The 24,768-nt window shown below is 42.4% G+C and overlaps 1 protein-coding gene across 11 annotated transcripts in view; it reads right to left on the reverse strand.

Annotated features, from left to right (window-relative positions):
* Positions 1-1,247: 1,247 nt before the first annotated feature.
* The window catches only part of LOC111659727 (nucleosome-remodeling factor subunit BPTF), a 43,012-nt gene continuing 19,491 nt past the window's right edge, over positions 1,248-24,768 (reverse strand). For 7 of the 11 annotated variants that reach the window (XM_023412745.2, XM_087175731.1, XM_023412744.2 and 4 more), the window contains 21 exons: positions 23,062-23,186; positions 22,439-22,591; positions 22,043-22,193; positions 21,660-21,699; positions 21,088-21,313; positions 20,715-20,864; positions 17,480-17,610; positions 17,017-17,131; positions 16,597-16,814; positions 15,993-16,233; positions 15,367-15,650; positions 14,844-14,957; positions 14,206-14,367; positions 13,724-13,806; positions 10,747-10,972; positions 10,226-10,548; positions 9,361-9,534; positions 9,037-9,229; positions 8,396-8,480; positions 6,064-6,250; positions 1,248-3,771 (listed from right to left, as the gene is read on the reverse strand). In XM_023412745.2, coding sequence (XP_023268513.1) covers positions 3,735-3,771; positions 6,064-6,250; positions 8,396-8,480; positions 9,037-9,229; positions 9,361-9,534; positions 10,226-10,548; positions 10,747-10,972; positions 13,724-13,806; positions 14,206-14,367; positions 14,844-14,957; positions 15,367-15,650; positions 15,993-16,233; positions 16,597-16,814; positions 17,017-17,131; positions 17,480-17,610; positions 20,715-20,864; positions 21,088-21,313; positions 21,660-21,699; positions 22,043-22,193; positions 22,439-22,591; positions 23,062-23,186 — 3,418 coding nt within the window. In that variant the 3' untranslated portion in view covers positions 1,248-3,734. Of the gene's footprint in view, positions 3,772-3,815; positions 4,776-6,063; positions 6,251-8,395; positions 8,481-9,036; positions 9,230-9,360; positions 9,535-10,225; positions 10,549-10,746; positions 10,973-13,723; positions 13,807-14,205; positions 14,368-14,843; positions 14,958-15,366; positions 15,651-15,992; positions 16,234-16,596; positions 16,815-17,016; positions 17,132-17,479; positions 17,611-20,714; positions 20,865-21,087; positions 21,314-21,659; positions 21,700-22,042; positions 22,194-22,438; positions 22,592-23,061; positions 23,187-24,768 lie in introns of those variants that run through there. The other 4 variants (XM_087175730.1, XM_087175728.1, XM_087175726.1 and 1 more) reach the window with 3 other exon arrangements.

The raw sequence follows: 24,768 nt of genomic DNA on the forward strand, positions 1-24,768 counted from the left end.
GCAGTTAGAGTGGGGAGTTAACAGGGGGAGGTGGGGGAGAAGGGTGTGAGAGGAGAGAGAAAGGTCAACCTTAGAGGTGGCTCTCGTGTGTCATGTTGGTAATTTGATCACAGGGAGAGTTTGTATGAGTTAGTATGGGGGTCATGACCTTGTCCTTCAGCGCTCACGAGCAGCCACGTCAAAGCATTTCTCTCTGAAAGCTCAAACTTGCTTTGCAGCCCCATGTCTTTGCTTGGTTGGTAGTCCTGCTTTGTTGCTGTGCAGTCCTTTCCTGGTATTTGACTCAAATAATTTCTCAAAAAAAATGAAATTAAAAATTTTATGAAATAAAAACTGTTGAATGGCAATGGAAATGTCTGAATAAACCTAGATTGTTTTCAACATATTTACCTTTAAGATTTGTAAAGTAACCTATTCGGTTCGCCGTGTTTGTGCTTCTCCTAGGGCAGATAACAAGTTATTTTCCTGTATTTTTTGGGCATTTGGAATTAAAAAAAAAAAAGTTATCTCATACAGTAGTTTAGAGGAAATGAGGGAGAGAAGTGCGACAAAGGTCCCTGAATAGAGCTGGGGATGTTGCAGTTCATGGTCAACATCTGAACCCCTAAGCCACAGGGACGACTGTTATGCAGATAATACGCAGTTAGACATCTCGTTTAAACTACGTAATGTGGCAAAATGATCTAGTTTACACAGCTGCCTAAAGTCTATAAAAATAGAAGGCACGGACTCTTGACCAACACGTACAATGTTCGACTCGTTCTCTTTTAGTATTTTCCAGCTGAGGAACATTACTAGACGCATGACCAGACTCTTGCTTTTATTTCATCATATCTCGTCAATTGTGACTCCCTCTTCCATCCACGATGCTGCTACTTTTAACCCGGACATCTAAAAGGACTTGTGACACCAATTTTTCTGTATCCCACTAAAATCAGGATCCAGTTCAGGATTCTTATGATACCTTTCATGGCTCTGCAGTTTTTTTTGCTTATTTCTATTTATGTTGTTTTTATTCGTCTGTATTTTATACTTGTTGCTATATATATATGTATATATATATAATTTTTTTTTTTTTGAAATCATGAAGCACTTTGGGACGTCTGCTCTTGAAAGGTGTGATGAAAATACATCCCTTTACAATGTGAGAATGCAAGAATTGTATAACAATAGAGCGCACAGTAAGATAAACCGGTGTTTCTGTAATGGACAGAGGCAACCAAAGAAAACACAAATCTTTTCAAAACTGGTGTCAAAAACATTACTTTATTATCTAGGATGAAATGTCCTATCAAGTACAAAAGAGAATCTCTTCAGAGTTGCCACAATCTGTTAAAAACATAGAGTAATTTTTATCTGTAGTTTCGTTGCTTCAACATTACTCAAAAAACTGAGAACTTTTCATTGATATGAATAAATAATACAAGAAATGCAATGTCAATATAGAAGTTATGCTGAACTGGTTGGTTTCTTACAAAAAAAATGAAAAAAACTCTTTACAAGAGTTACTGTGTCACTCTACCCCATTCAAAACCTTTATGCTCACAATATGCAGCACTTTTAATATCAAGGGCAATTTCAGCTAAATGTAGAGTTCACTTCAATTAAAGAGAAAAAATAGACAGTTAAAATATACAGGCGGGCTTAGTTTGCTGGTTCAAAGAGTGAAAAATAAAAGTTTCTACTGCTCTAAAAATCTTTCATTTCTACATATTTGGACAGCAATAATATACAATAGAGATTACAAACAGTGGATGAAACACATCATCATCAGATTACAAAGAGACAGATATTTGTGTGAAAGACACACAAACACAAAAAAGAAGACAGAAGCTACATTATCTCTCAACTCTGATACACAGAGAAATAAAAATAAAAAAACTTTATGATTGAAACGGAAAAGTTTGCTTAATTTGAAATTGTTTTTCACATCAACTTAGAGACAGCTGTAACTGTGTCTTAATACTGCTCCCCTCCTACAAAAATGATAATCACACATTACAAAAATGTTCCCAAATATGCTAAAAATGCAGCTATAAAATTTTCATACAAACCCCACGGTACAAAGACTCCCCAGTCCCCACTCAAAATTTACTCCCAGACATGCTGCCACAAACCGCAACATAACTGAGTTGATGCTGAGTGGAAAAGTCCATTATCCAATTACTTAACCATGCTTTGAGGGCGAGTTGAGAGACATATGTGAGCCAACCTGTCAACTTCAATGAAATATGCTGGAAGAAGTGGCTGATAGATAAGGGAGGGGGGACATAGAGACTCAGCCACTGACAGAAAAGGACAAAGAGCTTTGAGGAGACAGTGTATGGAGGGAGGTACAGTACATGTGGGTTAATTAAGCCTTGTACAAGGTTCAGCCTCCCTGAAGGCCTAACAGACCCTTGTCATCGCAGCTCATCCTTGACCTCCTTCCAAAAGGTCACGTTTAAAGGAGCTCAGGACAAGTTAACATTCTTCACTTGCATTTCAGAAAAGCACAAAATGAGAAAAGGTCAGAATAAGGGCGGGGTGTGGTGGGTGGGATGGCCTGTTCTGGGCGTTTCCTTCTGGAAGTTCAGGTGAAGGTAGCACAGCCCTCAGACAAAATGATTTGAATTACTTGAGCGAGTGCTGTCTACACCGATATATGGCGATTTTTAAATCAGACAAAAACTTTGTCTCTCGACTATTGTCTTTTTTAAAATCAAGCTTCTATGATAAATGGAGCATCTCAGCATGAGGCTGCTGTAATAGGGAATGTAAATGAAATGTACCATTGACAGACATATTCTATGTGGCTGGTTCAGGCTTTGAACACACCTGAGGGTAAAGCAATAGTGTGGTCAGAACAGCTGGGTCCAGCGGAGTTAGGTGTGAAACATGGAAGGTGACACTGCATATTCATCCAAGATGAGCTGAATAAAGTGGCTGACTGTTTTCAGTGGGCTTACTTTTTCGGGTGAATGGAAAGGAGCTACGAATAGTCCTACAGCACCAATAAAATGCTGCTTACAGACATGCTGTTTGTTAAATATGAGAAGAATGAACTCAAGGTACTGTACATGGATGTGAAGTGTGCAGATCCTGCATATTTACCCCGACGTTAAGCATGGACAGGGCGTTTCTGTGCACTCTCGTAGCTGTTTTCATTTGTAGCAGTGACCAAGCTTAAATGGGATGTTTGTATCATGAAAACGTGAGAGGATGACATTAAAGTTGAACCTCTGGGTGGGAAGAACAAAGCTGACACTTTGCTATATAGGATACAGAAAAAATAGTGATCAGTTACAGAGTGAACACAGCTCTTTAACAGTATGGTGCTGCCGTGAGATCAAACTGCCACTGCACATCCAACCAGCCAACCTATAAATCTTATCTGCCATCTTTCTTCCCCATCCGGATCTTTCCTCTCACCGAGGGGCTGCACTGGTAGGAACGGCTGGCTGGGATGAAGCAGGCTGCCAAACAGGGTCGGCGATCACCCTGCCCCTGGTCTGAAGGTGTGACTTCTCTGTCATTAGGTCCCACTGACGCTTTGGACGAAAAGAGGGCTTTTGAATTCACTTCTTTCCCCCTCAGCAGTGCAATGGAGGTGTTGGAGGCTGGGCTCTGTGACACCAGTGCGAGCTGATTTTCAGCTGGGAGTTCAGATGCAGCCTGACTGGGACCACAGGGCTTAATCATTCAGAGGAAACCACAAGCCTTGTCTTTTTGACACTTGGTTTTTTAGGAGGGAGCTAAGAGGCTGCTGATTGTAGTTTGTTGTTATGAGACCTACAGAGACGGGCAAAGAGAGGAGGAAGAAACAGTTGGAAAACTTCTTTTCGTTTCCTTTTTTATTAAAAGCTTTACAATATGACAAAAATATGCACTAAGGGAAATACAAAAAAAAAACAAAAACAAACAAAACAAAAACATGTATTGGATGCCAGTGGGTCAGACACTTTGACATAGACCAAGCAGCCATGTTGGTGAAATGTTAACGAAGTGTATGATGTGATGTTGGCCCAACAGTGTATATACAAGGGCTTTTAGTTGTGAACTGGAGACTGCCAAGCTTGCCATATTTAGAACAGGAAAGCTAAACTAGATTTTCTCCAATCTATTTTTACAGTTCCTACCATTATTTCCTTTAGAGCATAAAAATAGTCCTTCACAAAAAGATAGAATATGCACATAAAATAACATTATACATGGGTACAGCCAATAAAAAGAAACTAATAAATGTTGCATGCTTTCTTAAAATTCTCGGCTAAGAAATGAGGTAAAAATGTTCTGCTGCAGCATGTTATGACCAATACAATAAACAACAGTTCTGTCAAATTAAAAGATAAGTTATGTGTGTGTCTGTGTGTGATGAACTTAAGAGGAACTCAGATTTCACAATAAAAATCAATAGCTTTATCTTTTCAAAATTGAATCTCAAGAAAGAGAATGACAAACTTAGCTAAACTTCATATTTTGCCGTATATCCAACTCAGACATAAACAAAATATCAGTCATCTGTTGCAAGAAGTGTAAGAAAATACATTTTCCCTTGAATGCTTTGTGTTACCAACATGGCTGCCATTATTAGACAGTAGAAACTTTTTTTTTTCTTTCCTTTGCCTCTAAAATAAAAAAGGATCACACCTACAGTGTGGCTTAATATATGCACTTTCTTACAAAGTTTTTAATGCTGTTTTAAACAAGTAAAAACAGCAACGTTCGGGATAGCAAATTATTTTTTTTGTTTGTTTTAAGAGTGACCCGGGCACCCAGGAGTTTGACATCACAATCTGCAAGAGAGGGAGAGAGAAAGAGGGAGAATGGATGGTGTAAATACATGCGGGTGAAGCACATCACCGTTTTAGGCACAAAAAGCTGGATGCAAACCATAAGACTCACTGAACTTATCAAACATCAGACCTGAAATGCTCAGAGAAACTCCATGTGTGATGAAATGAGACAAGAGATACACTATGACTGGCCCCTCTCAAGACGTCATGAAATGTTTAGCTTCATCTCCAGTAAACAAACATAATAAATCAATAAAGTAAAGCCAAATAACACCATGATGTACGGATATAAAATCAACCAAAATGCAGCTAAATATTGCCAAAATCTTGTAGTGTGCATCCACCCAAAGCAAACCACATTACGCAGCGAAGGGCAATGCATCGAGGTGAGTTTGGAGGCATAACCAAGCACATGATAGTAGTGTTGTTAGAGCTTCATTGTTGTATAGGGTTCAACTGTGCAGGAACAGCTGCCTCCACACTATGGGCAGGAGCAGAGGCAACAGCATCAAGGCAACAACTTGCTTGAAATCAGCTAACCCTGAAACCAAATAGGCCTGAGATTTTTTGGCTTTTTATCAGGCTGGCTTCACAGTCTATAAATCCACTTAAAACATCAAATAATAGCAGAAAATGCACCTTCATTACAGAGTGAGAGCTGAAGCAGACATGTTGTTATGGGTGTAAAATCAGCTGACTGAAGCCTGAATGTGTATGAAACGGGGATCCCACCAAGAAGGAACAAGGGTGTGACTGAACGCTCATAACGCGCGCAGAGAAAAGCTTGTGTCGGCAAAGGCATGTATCGCTTCCATAGTGCAAACAAATGAGGCTTTGAAATGACACAAACAAAATAAATTATGATTGTTTGTTCTGCTTGTTGACAGAACAAGCCTCCTGGTCGTATGAGCATTCACCCCTGACCCGAAAAGAAAAACCCAGTAGATGACAAAAAGGTCTGGAAGAAACATAAGATTAAGGAGGAGTCGATGAACTCAACCAGTGTCTGACAATGTGTTTTTCCATAAGAAGTAAAGTTTTATTGCTCTTTTTGGAGAAAGCCTGTGTCAACTGAACCTCCAGGGAGGTCAAAGGTCAGACAGCAGAACAGCTGGAGCCGCTAATGACTTGGTCTCTTTCTTACGGACACTTCATTCAGCAGGCTGGATGCTCTACCACTCAGGGGCATAACTATTCTCCAGTTTCTCAAAGTCACCAGCTGCAACTTTGTGTTTCTTTTCCTAATCAGTGCTCATCATCATGAACCATCATCATCCACCCATCTTACCTGCTGGCTTTGAAGCCTTTGAGCTTCTGGACAAAGAAGTTCTCCAGAACCTCGGCACACTGGTAGAACGGCGAGTCACTGGGGTTGTAGTAGCGGCAGTTATCGAAGATTTTGGTCATGTCCGCTACAAACTCTGTCAGCTTCACGTACTCACGCTTCTGTAACCTCTCCTCCATGGTGGAAAGGTCTGAAAAAAGGAGATTTAAAAAGTATATTTGGTCAAAGATTGTATGTACAGTATGTTATAGAGAAGAACAAAACAAACCCTACAAATTAAATTGCGAGATTTTGCCAGAGACAAACATCATATATGCGGAAGCAGCAGATGAATGGCTTTTCTAATCAACTTGGTTGATCAAATCAGCATGTCTGCTCCAAAGTAATTGCAGCTTATGTGGCATGTCTTTGACAGACTTTCAAATATGTTTTCTGGGAGCACAGTTCATCACTTTATATGTGACAGCAAAAATCCAGAACCTCTGCCAACTTTAACCTCGATCTACTCAGCCTTTCAGATCAGTAACTGAAATCTGACCGATTTGTCATTCCTGAGGAAAGTGTCATTATCCGAGTGTCATTCCAGAGAAAAAAAAAATCCACACAAAATTAATGGAACCTTTGAGAGTCCGATGAATATGAGTCTAGGTCTCCCTTGAAAGAGGAGCTTTCAGTGTTACTAACCTGGTTGAACCAAGTTACAAAATGAAAAAAATAAGATTGAGTTAGCGAGGAAGCTAACTGGCAACAGCTGAGGCTTCATATAATCTGCTGCTGCCGGTGGGTTGCTCTGCACGGCGTCCCCGGGGCTGCGTTTTAAACAAACATATCCGACTCTTAACCTCCTTAACCCCCACCCAGCTGGCCAGGGGCTCACAAACCTCATGGTCAATATCAAAGACCTCCTTCTTCTCTGTCATCAGATTTCATCTCAAAACCCTCCAAAAACTACCAACGGCTGCAGCTACACCGGCCAAATGCTCTTTTTATTTTCTGAAAATCAACAAGGTCTTTTTCTTGCGGTGGAAAGGAGAGGGGAGGGTTTCCAGGACCAGGCCAACAGGAGCTGAGTGTGGGGCTGGTCCCTTTCCACAGGGAGTCCGGCAGACCCGGACCAGCTCATTAACTGTTTGTTTGTGTGGAAGTTCAAAAAGGCCCTGTTGACGAAAGTCCCCATTTACATGGCCGGTTTGATCTGAGTTGGAGGGCTTCCTCCCTGCTGGCCTCCTGGCGGCTGTGTTTTAATGTTTAAGATATAGAGACTGGGTGTTACGTCCGATGCCTAAAGCAATTACAAAATGAAAACAGTAATACTGAAGCAATTTGATCTGCCGAATAAGGATTGCTTCCAATCCCAGTCTGAGTAACTCAGTATTAAGTATCTGCTGATTCATGAGTCACGATCTGATATTTTTCCATATAACGCAGCCAATGAAAGTAGGTTGACATTAAAATTCATAAGCTCAATCCACAAAAGATAAGAAGTCTGAAGAGCTCTGCCTTCAGAAAATACAGCCTGGACCACTGCTTTCCTTTACTAGTTTTATATTGTGTCCAGTAGTAGTAATTTTGTATCATATAATCTAGGGCTGCAAATTTATTGATTCTTTTCATTATCAATTAATGTGCTTTTTTTTTTTTTTTTTTTTAAATGAATCCATTAATCACTTATCATGACTGTAAAATGTCAGAAAATAGTGGAAATTGTCTCTCGTCGATGGGGGAGTGATATTTTATATGTTTATTGTATTGTTTATATATTTATTATTCATATTACATTCTCTGTGTTTCCAGTTTTCTGCAGTCTTGTCTTTCAACTACATTAACCTGCAGCAACAGCACAGATAAAAATGAGAGTAAAATGAGGTAGTTAAAGCTCATTGGTCAATGTATGCTCTGGAAAAAAAAGTCACCACCTAAGTACACGCAATTTTAAGTAAATGAGCTAAAACAAGCAACATTTGTAGTAGTGGTACTTTAGATTTGTATGATTTCGATTTCAAGATTTTCCCCAATGATAGGCATTTTATTTCAAAAGGCTTCCTCAGCGGGTTCAGTGATAATACTCAGAGAACGAAGTAGACGAGCCGTCAAAAGGAAGGTGAGAAAAGTTAAAATGCTCAATACGGTGCACGCCCTCAGTGGAATAAAGATCAGAGAGGGGGTTTGGATCCAGAGTATTTGCTGACCTAAATGGGAATGGAGGCCAATTCCCAAATACTGTTGGACATACAGTAGCTGGGAAACATTCACTCACAAACCCGGTTGTCAATATTCACTGGTGTGGTTCTTTGTGTAATGTGGACAAGGCCTTTGAACATCTCTTCTCACTCACCCATTGGTTCCTTGATGACCCTGTAGTAGTCCGGGGCGTCATTTGTATCCACTGGCTCCAGGAACGGCCACGCCATTTTATGTGCCTGCAGAGGAGGGAGGGCCCGAAAGAGAGAGAGATAAAGAGAAAGACAAGACACTTGAGAAAGCTGAAACCAACGAAGAAAAACAAACAGCACCGTGAAAATGACACTGGAAGCAGGTGGGTCAACACAGATGTTTTCTCTCTCTCTCTCTCTTCACACACACACATACACAGACCAGTGGACAGAGGAGGAGAAAATGAGGGGAGAAGAGGTTTGGAGGAGGAGGAGGAGGAGGACGAGAAAAGAAAGGGAAGCTAGAAAAAAAAAAAAAAAATGCTGAGGCCAGGCAGCTGTCCAAGTAGCGCTCTGGGGACCCAAACCCATCAGATAAGTCACACACAGAGGACTTTTGTTTGCTGCTCTTACACTGTAGAGGGGCGACAAGGAGCTGTGTTGGTGTTCAGTCTATCGCTTGTAATAAAAAAAGACCACTACTCTGTTACTGCTGCTTCAGCTGGTGCTGAGAGAGAGTTTGTGTACCTGCAGAGTATAATGGCACAGGGGGGTTTTATTCAGTACACTAAGTATGTGCAGCGACTGTTTGTCTCTTGTTTACCTGTAAGGAACGCAAGATTCTCCGCAGACCCTCGTAGTCCTTGTCAGTGAGCGGAGTGAACACCGTCATGGCGTCTTCTGTCGACTGACACTGTGGGCACACGTACTCGTCGATGTGGTTGGCCTCGCTCTGCAGGATGCCCACACAGCGACCGTGGTACCAGTTTTGACACCGATCACAGCCGATGTAGAACCTGAGAAGAAAGCAAGCGTTGACTTTTAATTGTGATTTTGGGCAATTTGCAATCCAATGCATAAAAATGTGCCGTCCTTCAAACAAATCACACACACACACACACACACACACACAGCTGCAACTGCTTACTGGGACTCGTCGTATGGTGTTTGACAGATGCAGTACAACTCCTCTGTGCTGCCCTCCTGGCCGCGTTTACACTCCACACAGATGTAGTCGTCCATTTTCTTGGCCTCCTTCTCCGTGATGCCCACACAGTCGCCATGATACCAGTTGGTACAAAGGTCGCAGCCAATGTAGAACCTTCAGAGAGAACAGAGAAACACAGGTGTTGTCACTGATGTCTCGCAGATACAGTGTGCCAACTTTACTTTATTATGGTTTTTAAAATATAAAAAACTGTGTTGGGCTTTTATAATTAGGTTGGAAAGAAAGGGTTTAATCTACACTGGAAGCTGAGTCGCATCATTTTACGGTTCTTTTGATAAATAATGAATGATGTTAACAAAGCTAATGTACACTACACAGGGGTGCGATACAGATATAGTTGGAACTAAAAGTCCCATAGAGCATTTGTATTTACGCTTCCATCACATCTGTAGATGTTTGTAGATCAGGCAAATTAGACAGTGCATTAATTGTCCTAATATTGGTTCTATAACTAGCATTTGCTTATATTTCGAATGAATGCTCCACAAACATCGCTGCAGTCTTGAGGCTTGTGTTTGACTGCAACCCAGTAGTTCCTGGACTGTTGGAAAGTACAACTTCAGGAGCTGTGACTTTTTGGGAGTTAAGAATTAAAATCCAGAAACCAAAACGGGAACTAAAAGGTTGCTGGAGAAGTTCCTGTCTTCAAAAAGAGCAATTCTATTTTACCTCTTTGTTTTTTTTTTTTCTAACTATGTTTAAATGTGCCTGTTGCTGTCACCTGCGCTTCCCTCCTTGGAAATAAAGTATTTAACATGAGTATTCGCAGTGAGCATGATCATACTTGGTCTCGTCATAGGGCGTCTTGCAGATGCAGTAGAGCTTGGTGTCCTTCTTGCTCTCCTTGGAACTCGTCGTTGAGATCATCTTCTTCTTCTTGGATTTAGCTGACGGTGCAGTCTCCCTCTCCTCCTCCCGTTTTCGTTTGTGTGTGGGGGTGACGGTTGTGGTGTGGTGGTGCTGAGCGGCGATGCCATGTGCGTGTGCATGAGCGTGTTGCTGCTGGTTGTGGGCGGCGGCCGCTGCGGCCTGGGCTGCCTGGTGGGCAGCGGCCTGAGCCCTCTCCTTCTCCCTCCGCATCCGCAACAGGTCCCGCTTCAGCTCCTCCTGAGGAGTGTCATGTCAAGACAGAAGGGGTCAAAACAAGTTGAGAGTTTCCACTGCCGTTCATCATACCATATATTTATGAGTATGTAAGGCCTTTTCGCATGATCAAAGCAATTTAATCATTTGTTATGTATCTCCTTCAGGGTTCTCAGTCTTTTCAAAAAAATATTTTGTGTCCCTCCCGCCCTTCCTCCATACCTGGGCCTCTAGCTGCAGCTCCTTGTCGAGAAGCGCTCGCTTCTTCAGGATTTCCATCTTGAGGCTCTCTTTGTGCCGGTAAAGGAGCGAGGAGAGTTTGCTGGCATTGGCCAACCTCCTTTTTGCCTCCACCACCTCCTCCTTCTTCCTCCTCTTGGCTGCCTGCCTCTCATCCTTGTCTATCCGGTCCAGGATGTACTTCATCACCTGGTTGCATACAATCATTCTGGACAGACACAAAAGAGAGAAGGGAAAACGAGAAAGGACTTCATTCAGATTCTACATCCTTATAACCTTTTAAAAGTTACAGTGGATCAGAAATGCATATTGTATAGAATAGTAAAGCAGGGTCTATTGAGGATGAACAGTGCTTTGAATGCAGCAGAAACAAAAAACAGAGCTCCAGAAACAGCCCTGCTGAATCTAATGAGGACCCATGTGAAATGGGGCTGTGGCCCATTAAGGGTATTTTAAAGGAATAAAAGACAAATAATACTCCTGCTGAGAGAGGAGAAGGATAAAAGAGCAGGGAGGGAGAGGATTATCACAGATCTGAATCTTGAATTCAGAAAGCCAGTACAGTCAAAGTCACAGAGGAAGAAAGTTATCCCTCTGACACACCAGTGGGAAGGAGCCGTATATTAATCCAAACAATGCTTCAATGTTTCAGAGAGTGCAACCTGCATGACTACTGGCTACTTCAAAAATGTGAACATCTAACTTTCCACATGTAAGAAATGGCAGTGCGTGTCAATGAACAATGAGAGCATTTCTCTCAGCACAGGTCCTTGAGGCATTCTGGTGGCTCGGTTGTACAAGCTACGTGACTACAAAATCCTGGGTTTGACTCTGGGTCTGGACTTTTCTTGTATCTCATCTCTATCTGTCTCTAAATCTTTCTGTTCTCCATTGTGAACTGTCAAATAAGAAGAAAAAAAAAGAAACCTAAATCTTGGAAAAACAAATTGCTTTCCCCAGCAATCTCCACTAGCACTGCTTGGAAAAGCTTCGGGGGTGTGTGAACACTTTCTGCATGGCTTGACAGACGTATGACACAATCAATTGAAATCCTGAACATACCATGGCCACTTCCTAAAAGCGATGAAAAGTATAAACAATTGTGCCATCATTGCTAGTCCCCCTAGTCGTGTTACTGGGCCACGTGTCTTACAGATGTTAGACGGGTGTTTGGTTGTCCAGTGTTTATTTGTGCGAGACACTCTTAAGTAGCAGGGAGTGGAGCTGACAGATGGAAGAGAAGCATGGAGAGAGATGGACAGATAGAGGACGAGTGGGAAGCCACACTGCTCTTGTAAACATGGGAAACCGAGGAAGAAAAGTCGTACACACAAATTCCATCAAATTAAAATGCTTAAGGGGATTCGAGGTTGTGTGTAAGGTCCTATTACTCTGTAATGATAGAACTTTCTGGAAACTTACATGAGATATTAAGAAATGAAAAAGAAAAAAAACATCTGGGAGAAACACATTGCAGATAAAAATATGTAAATCTAGATGATTCATGGCTCAACGTCTACAGTATGTTTCACTGCTGTTCGCTAACATTCACAACTAAGATTGAAAACCTTTCGGGAAGCCTGGTCCAGCGTATGTTTGTGTGAATGACACACAAACACATCCATGGCTGCTGAGGTCAAAGACCGGCCAGGGCTCCTGCAGCGTGTACTGAAATACGCAGTGCAAATGCAGCGTGAAAGTGGAGGAGACAAATGAAAGAGGACACGCCAACACAACTGATGTCAGAGCTCCAGGTTCTTACTGACAGAATCGTGTTTTGACGGAAAAGCGGGAGAAAATGATGACATGAAGGAATGGAAAAAGGGACGAAAAGTAAGCAGAGAGACAGACAACAGACAGAGCTGCTGCAGTGATGTCACGGTAGTCTGGGTTTGGTATTTCAGGTCTATGTGAATGGGAACAGTGTTGACACAGTGTCTGTGGACATAAACACGGGGTTGTCAGAGTTGTCTGTAGGTCAGAGTATAATCTATCTACAGCGTGTAAAGATGGAGGGAAGGGAGGGAACAAGCTTTTCTAAACATTCCACTACTGGTTTGTTTTTCTAATAGATTTTATTGTTGGTGTTTATGGAAGTGGTAGTTGGCCTAACTCGTCTCACAAATTAAAACAGCACCTTTTTTTTATGGTGAAAGTGAGCTACCAAAAGTGTCTGCTATAAAGATGTCACTCTGGGACGTCGATCAGTCTCTTGGGAACAACACTACCTGGACCCACTGGAAATAATTCCTGGCTTTTGATAAAACAGTGCCAAGATACCAACAGTGATACTAATGGTCACTGGAGTGATATAAGGTTAAAGAAGACAATCTCAGATCTCAGAGTCAATGCATGTAATGTTAGTAATTAAAGTGACATGACTTCATTTTCTGCCCATTTTAGACAGAATGTACACAAAGGGAAGCTACAAAGAAATAGACCGATTACCGTTTACAGACCGTTCACATGAAAGTTAACTACATACCCACAAATCAGTGAAGGGGCCGTTAGGGCCATGTGTGATTTCATAGTACAACTGCTCTCATTTGTAAATGGATTTGTCTTTGTGTTCATGCTCATAGGGTCACAGTGAGGACATGCAGCTGTTGGGGGTTACACACCCACAAGTTCCCATGCTGTGTAGCACCTCCCAGTGTGGAGCTGAATCAATGTCAAATGGAGACAGGAGAGGATAGCATACAGACCGCCTAAGTGTTGAGGTTACAGATCCATATGATCAGGACACAGACACACAAGAAGGCATCAATTTAAAGAGGCAGGAGTGTCCTATAGATAATGATCTTAAACATATTTTCAGTGCTGTTACTGTCGCACATTGTGTTTAATCCAGTGCTTCAGTATAAACCTCTTGCCTTCCAAAATGACACCTCTGAAGACAAGCAAAATATCATACCCGTATTTTCACACACATAAATGGAAACAAATTTGTGACACAAACCTCTGATTCTCTTCTCTCTCCGCAGGCGTCATGGTCTTCTTCTGCTTCAGGTGCTCGATCACAGCGTTTTGTTTCATCACCACCTGAAACACACGATGCAGGGAGACGTCAGAGCCGACCACATGTTCAACAAGAGAAAAGAGGTTTACATTTTTGAGAGGACATGATTATACACGAAACATACATGCACACATATACAGAGGAATCATTAGTACAGTAAATACACAGAGACAGGTGAACACACACACAAACACACACACACACACACACACACACACACGCACACACACACAAACAGTAACATTGGCAGTATTAAGCCCAACAGACAGAGACAGGGGCAGGGCTGTGAAAATAAACCCAGTCTTAGCGGAGGGCTGGAGGTTGAAGGATGGTGACTGTTTATGTACTGATGGCAGGGAGACGGACAGCTTTGGACTGAGATGGATGACCTGCCTACGACGGCTTCCCGAGCACATGCGCACCTGTTTCTGAATGATGTCGCTCTGGCTTGCTGCGTTGAGGGCTTGCTCTCTCTTGGCCTCTGCAGCTTGTCTCTTCTTCTGCTGTTGCTGTTCTCTGAGCTGCTGGATCCTCTGCAGCTGCTCCTGGACAGAAGCTGCCTGGATGGTCACCACGTTCCCAATCTGTGCAGACAGCGAAGTGTGATAAACAGTTCATGCCTTGAAAAAAAGCTTGATTCCCATTTTAATTTAGTTTACAAAATTAAAAAGAAAAAACTTTGTTAAATATTGCAGTTGAACCATGACAGATGTAAAGAAACAGTTTAAAAGGGGCAGGATTCACTTTTGAAAGACAGTTATCAAGAAAACTATCAGTTGAGGAAACTGTTTAATCTGAAGAGTAAGAAAAACTGAAATTATGAAATACTGTCGTCCTCTCCTGAGCTAGATGACACATTTTGTGATGTGCAGTCATCGAATTTATGGATTATAAATTATCCATATTGTATCTGATATGCTACAGAGAATAGAATACAAAAGACAAAACCTAATTTTCTGATTTGTTTTCCTCTAATTTTACTGTGATGTAAAACCCTCCAGCAAAGGCTTTAAAAAAGTAATAAAAGTTGTGGTCTAATTTAGCGGACTTGCTGCACTACCTGTCCTCCCTGAGCTGAGGTGGTCCCGGTCTGTTGTATCTGGATAGGAAGCTGCAGTTTGATGTGCTGTGGCAGAGAGCCTCCACCCTGCTGGGCCTGCAGCTGAGCCAGCACCTGCAGACACGACACAGAAGATACACAAATTTAACACAGCAGAAAAGAAAATCGTGGTTTTGCTTGTACATTTATATAAAGCATTTATTTAGAAGGGGTTAGATCACACTGTCAGCTACATCATACATCAAAGCTCTTAATGCAGAATCCAAACACTGTTTGGACCAGACAGATTAAATTAGCAGTTCACAGTATGATCTAGGTTTCAACAATTTGAGCAACAAGAACTTTTTTTTTTAGCCTTACTACAGATGTAGTTACATTTCCCAACAGTAAAGTCTCTTACTGCTGGACACCGTGTAACTTGAGTGTTCAGTGGCTAATCCGGTCAAGGTCAATTGAGCTACAGGTGTTTGGGGTAGTGGTTAACTTTCCAGTACCACCCACTATGTCCATTTGCTAATCATACCTGTACCTGCTGCTGCAGTCCAGACATGCTGATGAGCTGAGGCGTCTGCTGCAGCTGCAGCTGGGCAGTTCCTCCCTGTGTTTTAACTTGCAGAGAGGTGGGTGACTGGATGGGCATGTGGGCCTGCGTCTGAGGGGGCAACTGGCCCTGCGGGGTGGCTGAAGTAGGGCTACTGGTTGTGGCCAGTGGAGGCACCCCTGCCTGGACGGGGGCTGCTGCCTGCTGGGCGGGCTGGGCCGGGGTTTTGGTGGAAGTGGAGTTGGGCTGAGCGGGAACTGTGGTGGCTGGAGAGAGAGGGAGGGAAAGAGCAGAGAGAGGTGTTCGGAGATGTGCGAGAGAATGTAACTGTAACTTAAAATGTCACCTTCAAAACCATGGCACATAGATATACACGGACTTTAAAACTAATCTGTGAAAGAGACTCACCTCCAAGTGTGTGTTTTTGTGATTTTTTAAATGCAAAATGTAGAAAATGGAGGTGCTCTGAGCTTGCTTGATACTTCCCTAAAATTAGTTATTCAAAGACATGTCATTTTGTGTCCGTTTTCTGAGTGACTTTTCTGATATATTTTAATACTCGAGTGGATTTTTTACTTTTTGACTTTGCTTGTTTTTTTTTGTTATACCTGTGCTTGATGTGGGTGTGGCAGCTGAGGCCAAGGGCGTGAAGAGGAAGCGCTGCATCTGACCGTTGGGCAATGCCGCTTGCATGAGCTGCTGCCCGGGCCCTGGGATGACGGTGACCCCGTGAGGTATCACCTGCAGCTGGCCGGTGGTCTGGCCCTGGCCCTGAACCATCACTGTCAGAGCCTGTTGGGCACCACCGACACCAGCCTGCCGATCCACGCCTGACCCGCCCTGCTGCTTCTACAGGAAGCAGAGAAGAGAGCTGTGAGTGGGTGGGTGAATCAGAGCAATGCTATTTAATCTAGAATAATTTCGCTGAGGCTAGAGATTGTATAGTATAGTCATTTTTTTGTCCCATTTTTTCAAATCTTTACTCTACTTTCTTTCCACTTTTTGTATCGAAACACAAAAAACAGAAAAAAAGGAGAAATACTATGCACAGACCAATGTAATATGTTTATCTTTTCAATACCAAGTCTTGTATTGTACATATGATACACTCAAATAATTTGAATAGAAATTATAGGCCATGGTATCCTCTATTCTAATTTATTTGTCAAAGATACATTTTCCTGCGCATCAGATGAAATCTCCCTCACTAACCTGTGTGAGCTGGGTGAGCTGTGCCAGGGTGAGTTTAACCTGGCCTTGCCCTTGTGCCCGTGGGGTGCCGGGTGGTGTTTGGCCCACTGCCTGCCCCGCTGTGGTGGGGCTGGCTGCCCCCTGGCCAGTGACCGTGGCAACAGGGCTGGCACCAGATATTGCCGTGGAAACTGCCTGGCCTCGAATGATCTGCGTCACCACTTGTTGGCCACCCTGACCTGGAAGAGAGAGGTTTGGCAAATCTGACCCACAGGCAATAAACATGTAGCCATAGAGGCTGGGCAACACTCATATACAGACATACTGACTCACAGACAGGGGATGAAACAGTTAAAGTTTAATTTCTAAATTTGCTGCCAGTATTCAGTTTGCTCTTTGTTCAAACGAAAAGTATTCCAGCTCTCATGATGAGTACGTTACCTTGTTGGACCACGAGGGGTGTTCGAAGTATCGTCTTTCCCATGGGTCCTGTCTGCTGGATCGGGGTTCGGATCACTGTCATTCCTGGACGGATCTGACTACCAGCTGCCAGAACCTAGAAGGATATTTTCGTCAAGACATTACTTGTAATTCTTTCAAAGACTTTCCCTACCAGAATCTGACAACAGAGTGAGGTCTAGGATAAAGGTAAAAACAAAACAAAAACAAAAATTTGGTTTCAATTTGGAATAATATACATAAAATACATTATCTTCTATGGTAAAAACAACATGCAGAAAAACTACATATGTAATCGGCTGTAAAATTAAAAATGTGCAAACAGCAAAGGCAACAGAAACAGTGATGCAAGGGCATTTTGTTTTTGCAACCGTAGTAGAATATATATATATATATAAACTCTTTTATGAATATGCCAGAACAGAAAGAAGGCAGATGGATGTACCTGTTGCTGGGAGCCCGGGGTATTGGGCCTGATGTTGAGCGTGGTGGTGCGGGGCTGGAATGTGGTGTAGGTCTGGGCGCCACCCGCTGTGCTGGATGGGATGATACCCAACACTTTCTGCTGAACCACACCTGCAAAGAGAAGAGGAGCAGAAAGACACCAGGGTGAAAAAATCTGATGAGAAATGAGAAGAGAGGCATGAGGAGAGGGATGGGTGAAGGCAGGGGAGCAGTTATTATTATTAGGTAAGATTAACTCATAACTGGAGGAATGATATGAAGAGCAACAACAAGAAGGACAAAGAGAAATATTTGGAGATGACACAAAGTGGCATGGAGGGAGATGTGGTTTCAAGTAAGAGGGAAAGAGCAAAATGCTGAAAGGAAGGGGCAGTTTAAGGAAACGGACAGCTTTAAGATGTTTGATTTAAAGATACAATTCTGTAACGTATCTTTGAAAGACTGCTTGTCAAATTATATTTGATCAGTGATATTTATTTTTCACATACCTGCCTTTTATTACATCAAACATATCCATTAATAAACCTGAAAATGCCCAAACATCTCTAATACAATTACATTTTTGCATGTTACAAGTGAGCAGTTGTACAGAGGTCCTACATTGACACAACTCAATACATTATTTGTGGGCTTCTCTCCTTGCTAGATGGCCAGCTTTTGATCACAGTGATGGTAAATATTAGTTGAGCAGGTAAACAAAATCTTCAAAAGGCTCACTGAAAGCTTAGTTGGGTTCCCCCCAGCATATCTGAACCCCCTCATAAATTATGCATGAATTCAGACCCTACTTTTAAACTTTAATCTGACAAAGGGCGCGTTTCATATTTGTTCAACAGGCTCTGTGCCTTCATGGGCTCACGTGAAGCTGATGGCAGAAATGGAAACCATGAGAGCGTTGCTCTTTTTCCTCTGCTGCCTTGTTGCTGCGGTTTTTCAACCGCAACCGAGCAGGTAAACCTATACATCAAGGTTTTCCCTCTTCAAACAGGGACGTTAAACCCGGCCGTAAGACCTGGGGAGTAGCTGCTCTGGTCGCACACATCAAACACTCGTTTCTATGGACTGGCTGTTTGGAGAGGTCGGGGAGTTGGGACTCCGGTGAGTGGAGAGGTACACTTTTATTCAAAAGAAACGGAGGGAAAAAAAGAAAAATGGAATCCCACTATAGAGGGCTACCTGTCTGGGTAGCAGACCTCAGGGTAAACTTGTTTTCCTCCCTAACTTCCTTAAGCCCTTCCAAAACAAACAGGGCGCCCAACAGTCATGCTGGATAAATACACATGTCCATTAAATGGCTACACTCCACCTGAACTTAGTTTCTCCTTCATGGTAACTTCAAAGGTAAGAAAAGTCCCTTTCCTCATATCTTTGGTGAATATCATCCTCTTTATCGGGTGATTGCGTGTACGTATTAAAGAATACATTTATTGTATATTGAGTTGCTCTTTGTAATGGCACAATCATTTTTTGTTTGAAAATGAGAATTTATTCAGTTGTTTCTTGTTTCTTTTTCTGGTTTGACAGAATGGATAAAGAAGGAAAACAGACAGTTATTGTTAAGGCTGTTTAAAGGACAAACTCAATCCACATATATTACTTAATAGAAACATGGATACAGCTTTCAAAGTTTTTTGATTTCTATTTCATTTACCTTTCATATTCTAGGCTTATTTTCATCTTGAAATGGTGCCATTTAATTAAAAATAAATACATTGAGTATATCAGTGTTTAGTCAAATAACTGGTTTTGTGAATGCTGAATCTGACCTATGTGACCCACACGAGAGCTGTCAGCAGCTGTAATGGAGCTTGTCATCATGTCAGACCACCTCTACCGAGTGTGGAGCAGTATCCATCATCTGATAACCTGACAGGGCCACAGACAGGCCAGGTGGTGCTCAGTACAAACCATCGCCTCATCTGCGGTGTCAATATTGACATTTCGAAAAAAGTTAATAAGCACCTTACTTAAGATAGCTCAATTCTGAATCCGCAGTCTGGATTTAGAACCTCAGACTACACAAGTCTACCATCCTAAAAACCGTCCAACCAAAATAACAGCTTTCTATTAGATTACCATGCCGACAAGACACAACCAGACATGATCTGTCATACTAAACTACGCTGCTGACTCATGAGGTTGGCACACAATGGGCACCACAGTGGGGTTGGTGCAGAGCATGCTGCCACAGCGGCACAAAACACAGTGAGCGCACAGTGGCTGCTTCTCAGAGGGCAGCACCTTTCACATCTGTTGCATCTGGAACCAGATGGAACAAGAGGCTCACTTAATTCAAAAGGCCGGTGGACATTGTTAAGCTCAGCGTTACTTCTGCAGTGTTCGATGCTCCTTTACTTCACTGTGTCCTTCCTTTTCCTCTCTAAAATACATTATAAAGTTAGAAAGTTAAATTATCCATCCATCCTCTTCCGCTCTTCCGGGGTCGGGCCGCGGTGGCAGCAGGCAGCACGGACTTTTATTCATTCTCTTATTTCATTCATTCAGTTTCAGGGTGACCCTATAACATCACTTAAAGACAACCTTAAACTGAAAAAATAAGCCTATGGTAAAACGCTTAACTAATCAAGGAAGCGGGCTGTGGCTCTGAGGTCAGGAAGTAGGCTAAATGAAGTGCTTCAAAAGTGTGTGTAATTTCAAGCACGTAAAGGAAAACACAACTGCGTTAGGGCCATGGTAAAACTTACTGTGTCAACTGTGTGACTGATTCAGAAAAAGTGTATTTAGTAGTGCGGTTAATAGAGGCCAGCATCTGAACACTTGAGCCCTATAGTTCTTCTAAGATGTGGGGTTTGAAATGATCGTCTACTTGTGTACTTGGCTCACTGACAGTGGCAATCAAGGACAGAGGAATGTCCAATTTGTGTCTAATTTGTAGATTTCAAAATATTTGGGTCTGCGGTAGCTGGCACTGACTAGGTTTAAAAAGACTGAAGACAGGCTCAGTCTTTCTCGAGCGACATGCGCGTGGTTGGCACGCTAATTTGCTTACACAATGCCGTGCAATTAACGAGCCAGATCTAATTTGGCCCCTTTGACACATCTGAAAAGTCTCAGCTGTGGGTCCGAGGCGAAGAAAACGAAAACACAGACGCATCTTGAAATGGTGGTGGATGGAAAGAAACGTCTACACTGAATAACTGTAACTTGTGCTCTCTGTTTGCCTCAGAGGTGTGACTTATTAAAATCTGCCTTACCTCCTTGTGAAGTTGGCACATTGACCGTGACGATCTTGCTGTTGGCGGGCAGCGGCAGCTTGGTGGTCACTACCTTTCCACCCACTGAGGTTCCCGTAATCTGGAAGGTGTGCCCACCAGAAGTGGCCACGGTGGTCTCTGTGCCTGCTCCTAATAAAGCAAACAAACAAACAAACAAAAAAGATAACAAACACTGTTACTGCTGTCAATCCGTTGATATCACTACTTCTAATAAACTACCACGGTGACGCTGATGATGTTGATCACCATGCTGCTCCAGTACTCTCATGCACGACTAACAGACTTCATATACATGAAACATCACATAGAAAAAACAAAAAAATGCCAGTAGCCACACTCCTCTGTAACGTACCTTGTGTGGTTTGACCCTGCTTGACCCAGGTGGCGAATGACTGCTGGAAGTTCTTGTTCTGCTGGAATGTGACGGGGGTGCCCATCTTGGTGGATAGCACCACCTTGGTGCTGGGGGTGCCCTGGCCTGACAATGAACCGACAATGACTTTGGGTGTGGCGGCAGATGTTGCAGGAGTCCCCGTTGGAGTAACTGTGACTGAGCCTGGCTTCTGCTCCAGACGTTTCTGAAATGGTAAATAAGATGGTCAGCACATGAACATAGGAACAAGTGACAGAAATACTGAAACTAAGAGCCAAAACTTAAGAGCTGTATAGAAATGAGGCATTACAGTGGTATAGATTGGCAAAGACTGAGATGTGTGGATTTCTTGTTGTCTTGGCAACAATTGCACAAAAAGGTTAAGTGCGTGTGTAAATCCCAGCTACACCTGAGCTTTTTCCTTTTGAATTAAGACACAAGCTTTACTTGACACCAATTAAAAAAAAGGTAAAGGCCTACTACTTTGTTTAAATGAACAGATGTGCCTTAGAAGCAACTGAACTTTGATAACTGAACTAAACCACACTTGCCTTGGCCTGCTCTGCTGCCTGCGCTTTCTCTTTCTCCACCCTGTAAAAAGAAAAAAGAACCTATCAAGCTTAAAACGCAGCAAAAATCAAACATGAAGAAATATTTAAAATGTAGCCTAAAATCTTGTCACATTTTACAAATTAGAAATGATGATAATTAGGGTGAGGTTAATATCATTGGTTAAAAAAAGCATCACACAAGTTCAGCAGCACAGATCAACTCCACGCTAGAGAAATATTAGCGGTAAATTCTCCACGCCTGACAATATCTATGCAATATCACATGTTTCTAAATCGTTATGACTGACAGATTACATGATTGATGCTACACAGTAGGCGTAGCCAACACATGCTTGACTGTTGCGATCCTCTGCCCCTCTGACCTTTCTGAGAAGGCTCTGATCTCCCAGAGGTCCAGCTCCTCCTCAGCCACCCATGTCTCAATCACCACTGGGCCTGTCTGCTTGGCAGGCTCAGGCTTCTTGGGGCGCAAGGCACTGGAGCGCAAGCCCTTCCTCTGAGGGGTGTGGGTTTCTGGGATTGTGGACAGATGAATAAATTATAGACTGTTTGTGTTTTTGAGCTAGAGGGAAAGACTGTCAGTCAGTTAGATAGTTCTGTTATCAACAACAGGTTAATATTACCAACCAAAAAGGTAGAAATACAAATGAGGGACAGACATCTGACTGAATTCATACTTTTTTCTCAGCTATAATTATGGTCTTGTTCAGGAAGTAGCTTCCATCTTTTGGTCAGGTATGAAAAAAAAAGAATCTCACCTTTCGGAGTCTCCGGCACTCCAAGGGGGCAGATGATTTTGCGGATGCAGTACTCTGAGCGAATGCCGTAGGGTCCCACGTCACGGCGCTTGATGATCTCTGTGGTGGTGATTTCAGTGTCCGATGTCTCTGTAGCAATGAGTGGGGATAGGGCTGGGTTGGTATGGTGATGAGGAGGAAAGCCCGAGAAGATGGAGGAAATGCACTCCAACATAATAACACTGACACCCAAATGAGACTGAAGGCCATTTTGGAGTGTTTCTTTGGGCCCACAAGGGGACAAAGAGGGGAGCCCAAGTAAATGCAAGAAGAAATTAAGTTATCGCAAAGAAGGAAACACTTGAGTTTTTGATCTTTAGGATGGACTTCAGTAATTTTTTTGGGGAAACACCAGCTGCATGTATCTTCCACAATACAAGTGTAAATTCATTATCTTTTAGAAAGGTAAAGAAAAAAAGCTGTAAATATCTTGTACATCAAACAACACAATTAATTCTGCCCTCAAAAGCAGCTGGTGATTTCATACAGAACTAATTTCAGTATTAGACTTGTTGCCTTTTCCCCCTTCCTCCCAGAATGAAGGACATCTTTATTTGATGATTTGGGGGGTGGGGGGGTTGTACCTGTACGCGTGGTGCCGACAGCAGCGGACGGTTTGACGGCCATGTCGTCCCATCTGAGACAGGCCCACAGGAGCCTCAGCATCAGACTCACACCAGCCAGAGACTTCACAGTCTGAAGGCGATACCTATGACACAACCCAGAGGTTCAAGCATTAGTCACATAAAGTTGCATGTAAAGAACATCGCACCTACATCTCTTATGTAGAACATGAGAAAAATGCAACTATATTGAAATTAACTGGAAAATGGAAATGTCTGTTGATAGATAGAAAACGAAAGAACAGTTGTTCTACAGCTGTAGGTCGAAGGAAGGGCTGCTGGTATTCCCCGCTGCCCGGTGTCATGCAGTTCATTAAAGCAGCGCAACTGACCGCCAGTGAGTCGCTCAGCATTACAGAACACACACTGCAGCACGATCATGGAACAGGAAGAGGCCGAGTAAAAACAGACTGAGGTTTCTGGTGATGCTGCTGTCCCGTCATGACCATTTACATGAAAGAAGCAGAACAACTGGCTGCCATCTTTAATAAATCATTTTATTCACGCTAATTTGGTTGAGAAAAAGATATTATCCCTGACTACAAAAGCAAGTAAACCAACAGTTTTAACTCACTGAGTTCAAAGTGGAAGCTTGTGCATATTTCATTTGGTTCTTTTTAATTTAATAAACAATTCTGGGTGCAACAGACTGTTCTCAGTGTAGCATTAGATGACGGGACGATATCGATCAATGATTTATTTCCTCAAGTTTTTATCTTGAAAGAAATATTCCTTCCGTGCTGGGGCTGCCAGCAATGAACTTGTCACTTGGGATACGGTCATATAAAATATCTAGAACATCTACAAAAACATGATCATCACAGGGCTGTGTGTGTTGTATGGGGTTTGATTGATATTCCTTTTCCCATGTGTAACGACAGGCAGGAAAAAAAAATCCCTGGGTTGCAGGGTTGGGTCATTGCACAAAGTGAACATCCTGACACTTCTCCGACCGCTGGATGATTCATGTCTGCTTTGGAACTCTGAGGTCCGGTCAAAATAACCAGAGGTCCCTTTGTGACACACGGCTCAGAGCCACAACATCGCTCAGGGCCAAAGCCACAAACGTCAGACAGGGGGAGAGAAGACATAAAGAACGACAAATCAACAGGAAATGGCACTCCTGACAAAACCAGGAGAGGGTTTAAAGGTGACTAATAAAGAGAAATAGTATAGCATACGCCTGCCGTCCTTGTTTTTTGGAAAAACCGCACATATCCTACCACAAAGCTACCAAGAGAGATAGCACTGTTGCATTGGTTGACTAGATATTCCAACAAAAACATGTGACACACAGACGCAAGTGCTGTCAAATAGATTTTTTTTTTTCTGTTAGATTTTCATTTGTTTGGTTCAAAAGAGACAAAATGCAGTGAAGATGTAGAAACAATACAGACAAACCGCTTCAATACACTGTCTCTGGTTGGTGAGGTGCTCCCCTACAAAAAATAAATCAACTCTTTTTTTGTCTTTTAATTTGTCTGGTTTTATTTTAAATATATTGCAAATTCTAGTCTTTCCTTAATTTTAATCAAAGTAAATCTGCTGTGCTGCCATTGCAGGGTTTTTAATGAAGGTTTTTTTGGGGGGAGTCAGTAGATACAAATCATGTCTGACTGTCAAATACTTAAACTAATATGTTCTCTTTAAAAATGAATCAGAAATTAG

Source organism: Seriola lalandi, unplaced genomic scaffold (genome assembly GCF_002814215.2).
Source record: "Seriola lalandi dorsalis isolate HSWRI2012SDOR001 ecotype SW California unplaced genomic scaffold, Sedor1 jcf7180002054486, whole genome shotgun sequence".
Lineage (NCBI taxonomy): Eukaryota > Metazoa > Chordata > Actinopteri > Carangiformes > Carangidae > Seriola > Seriola lalandi.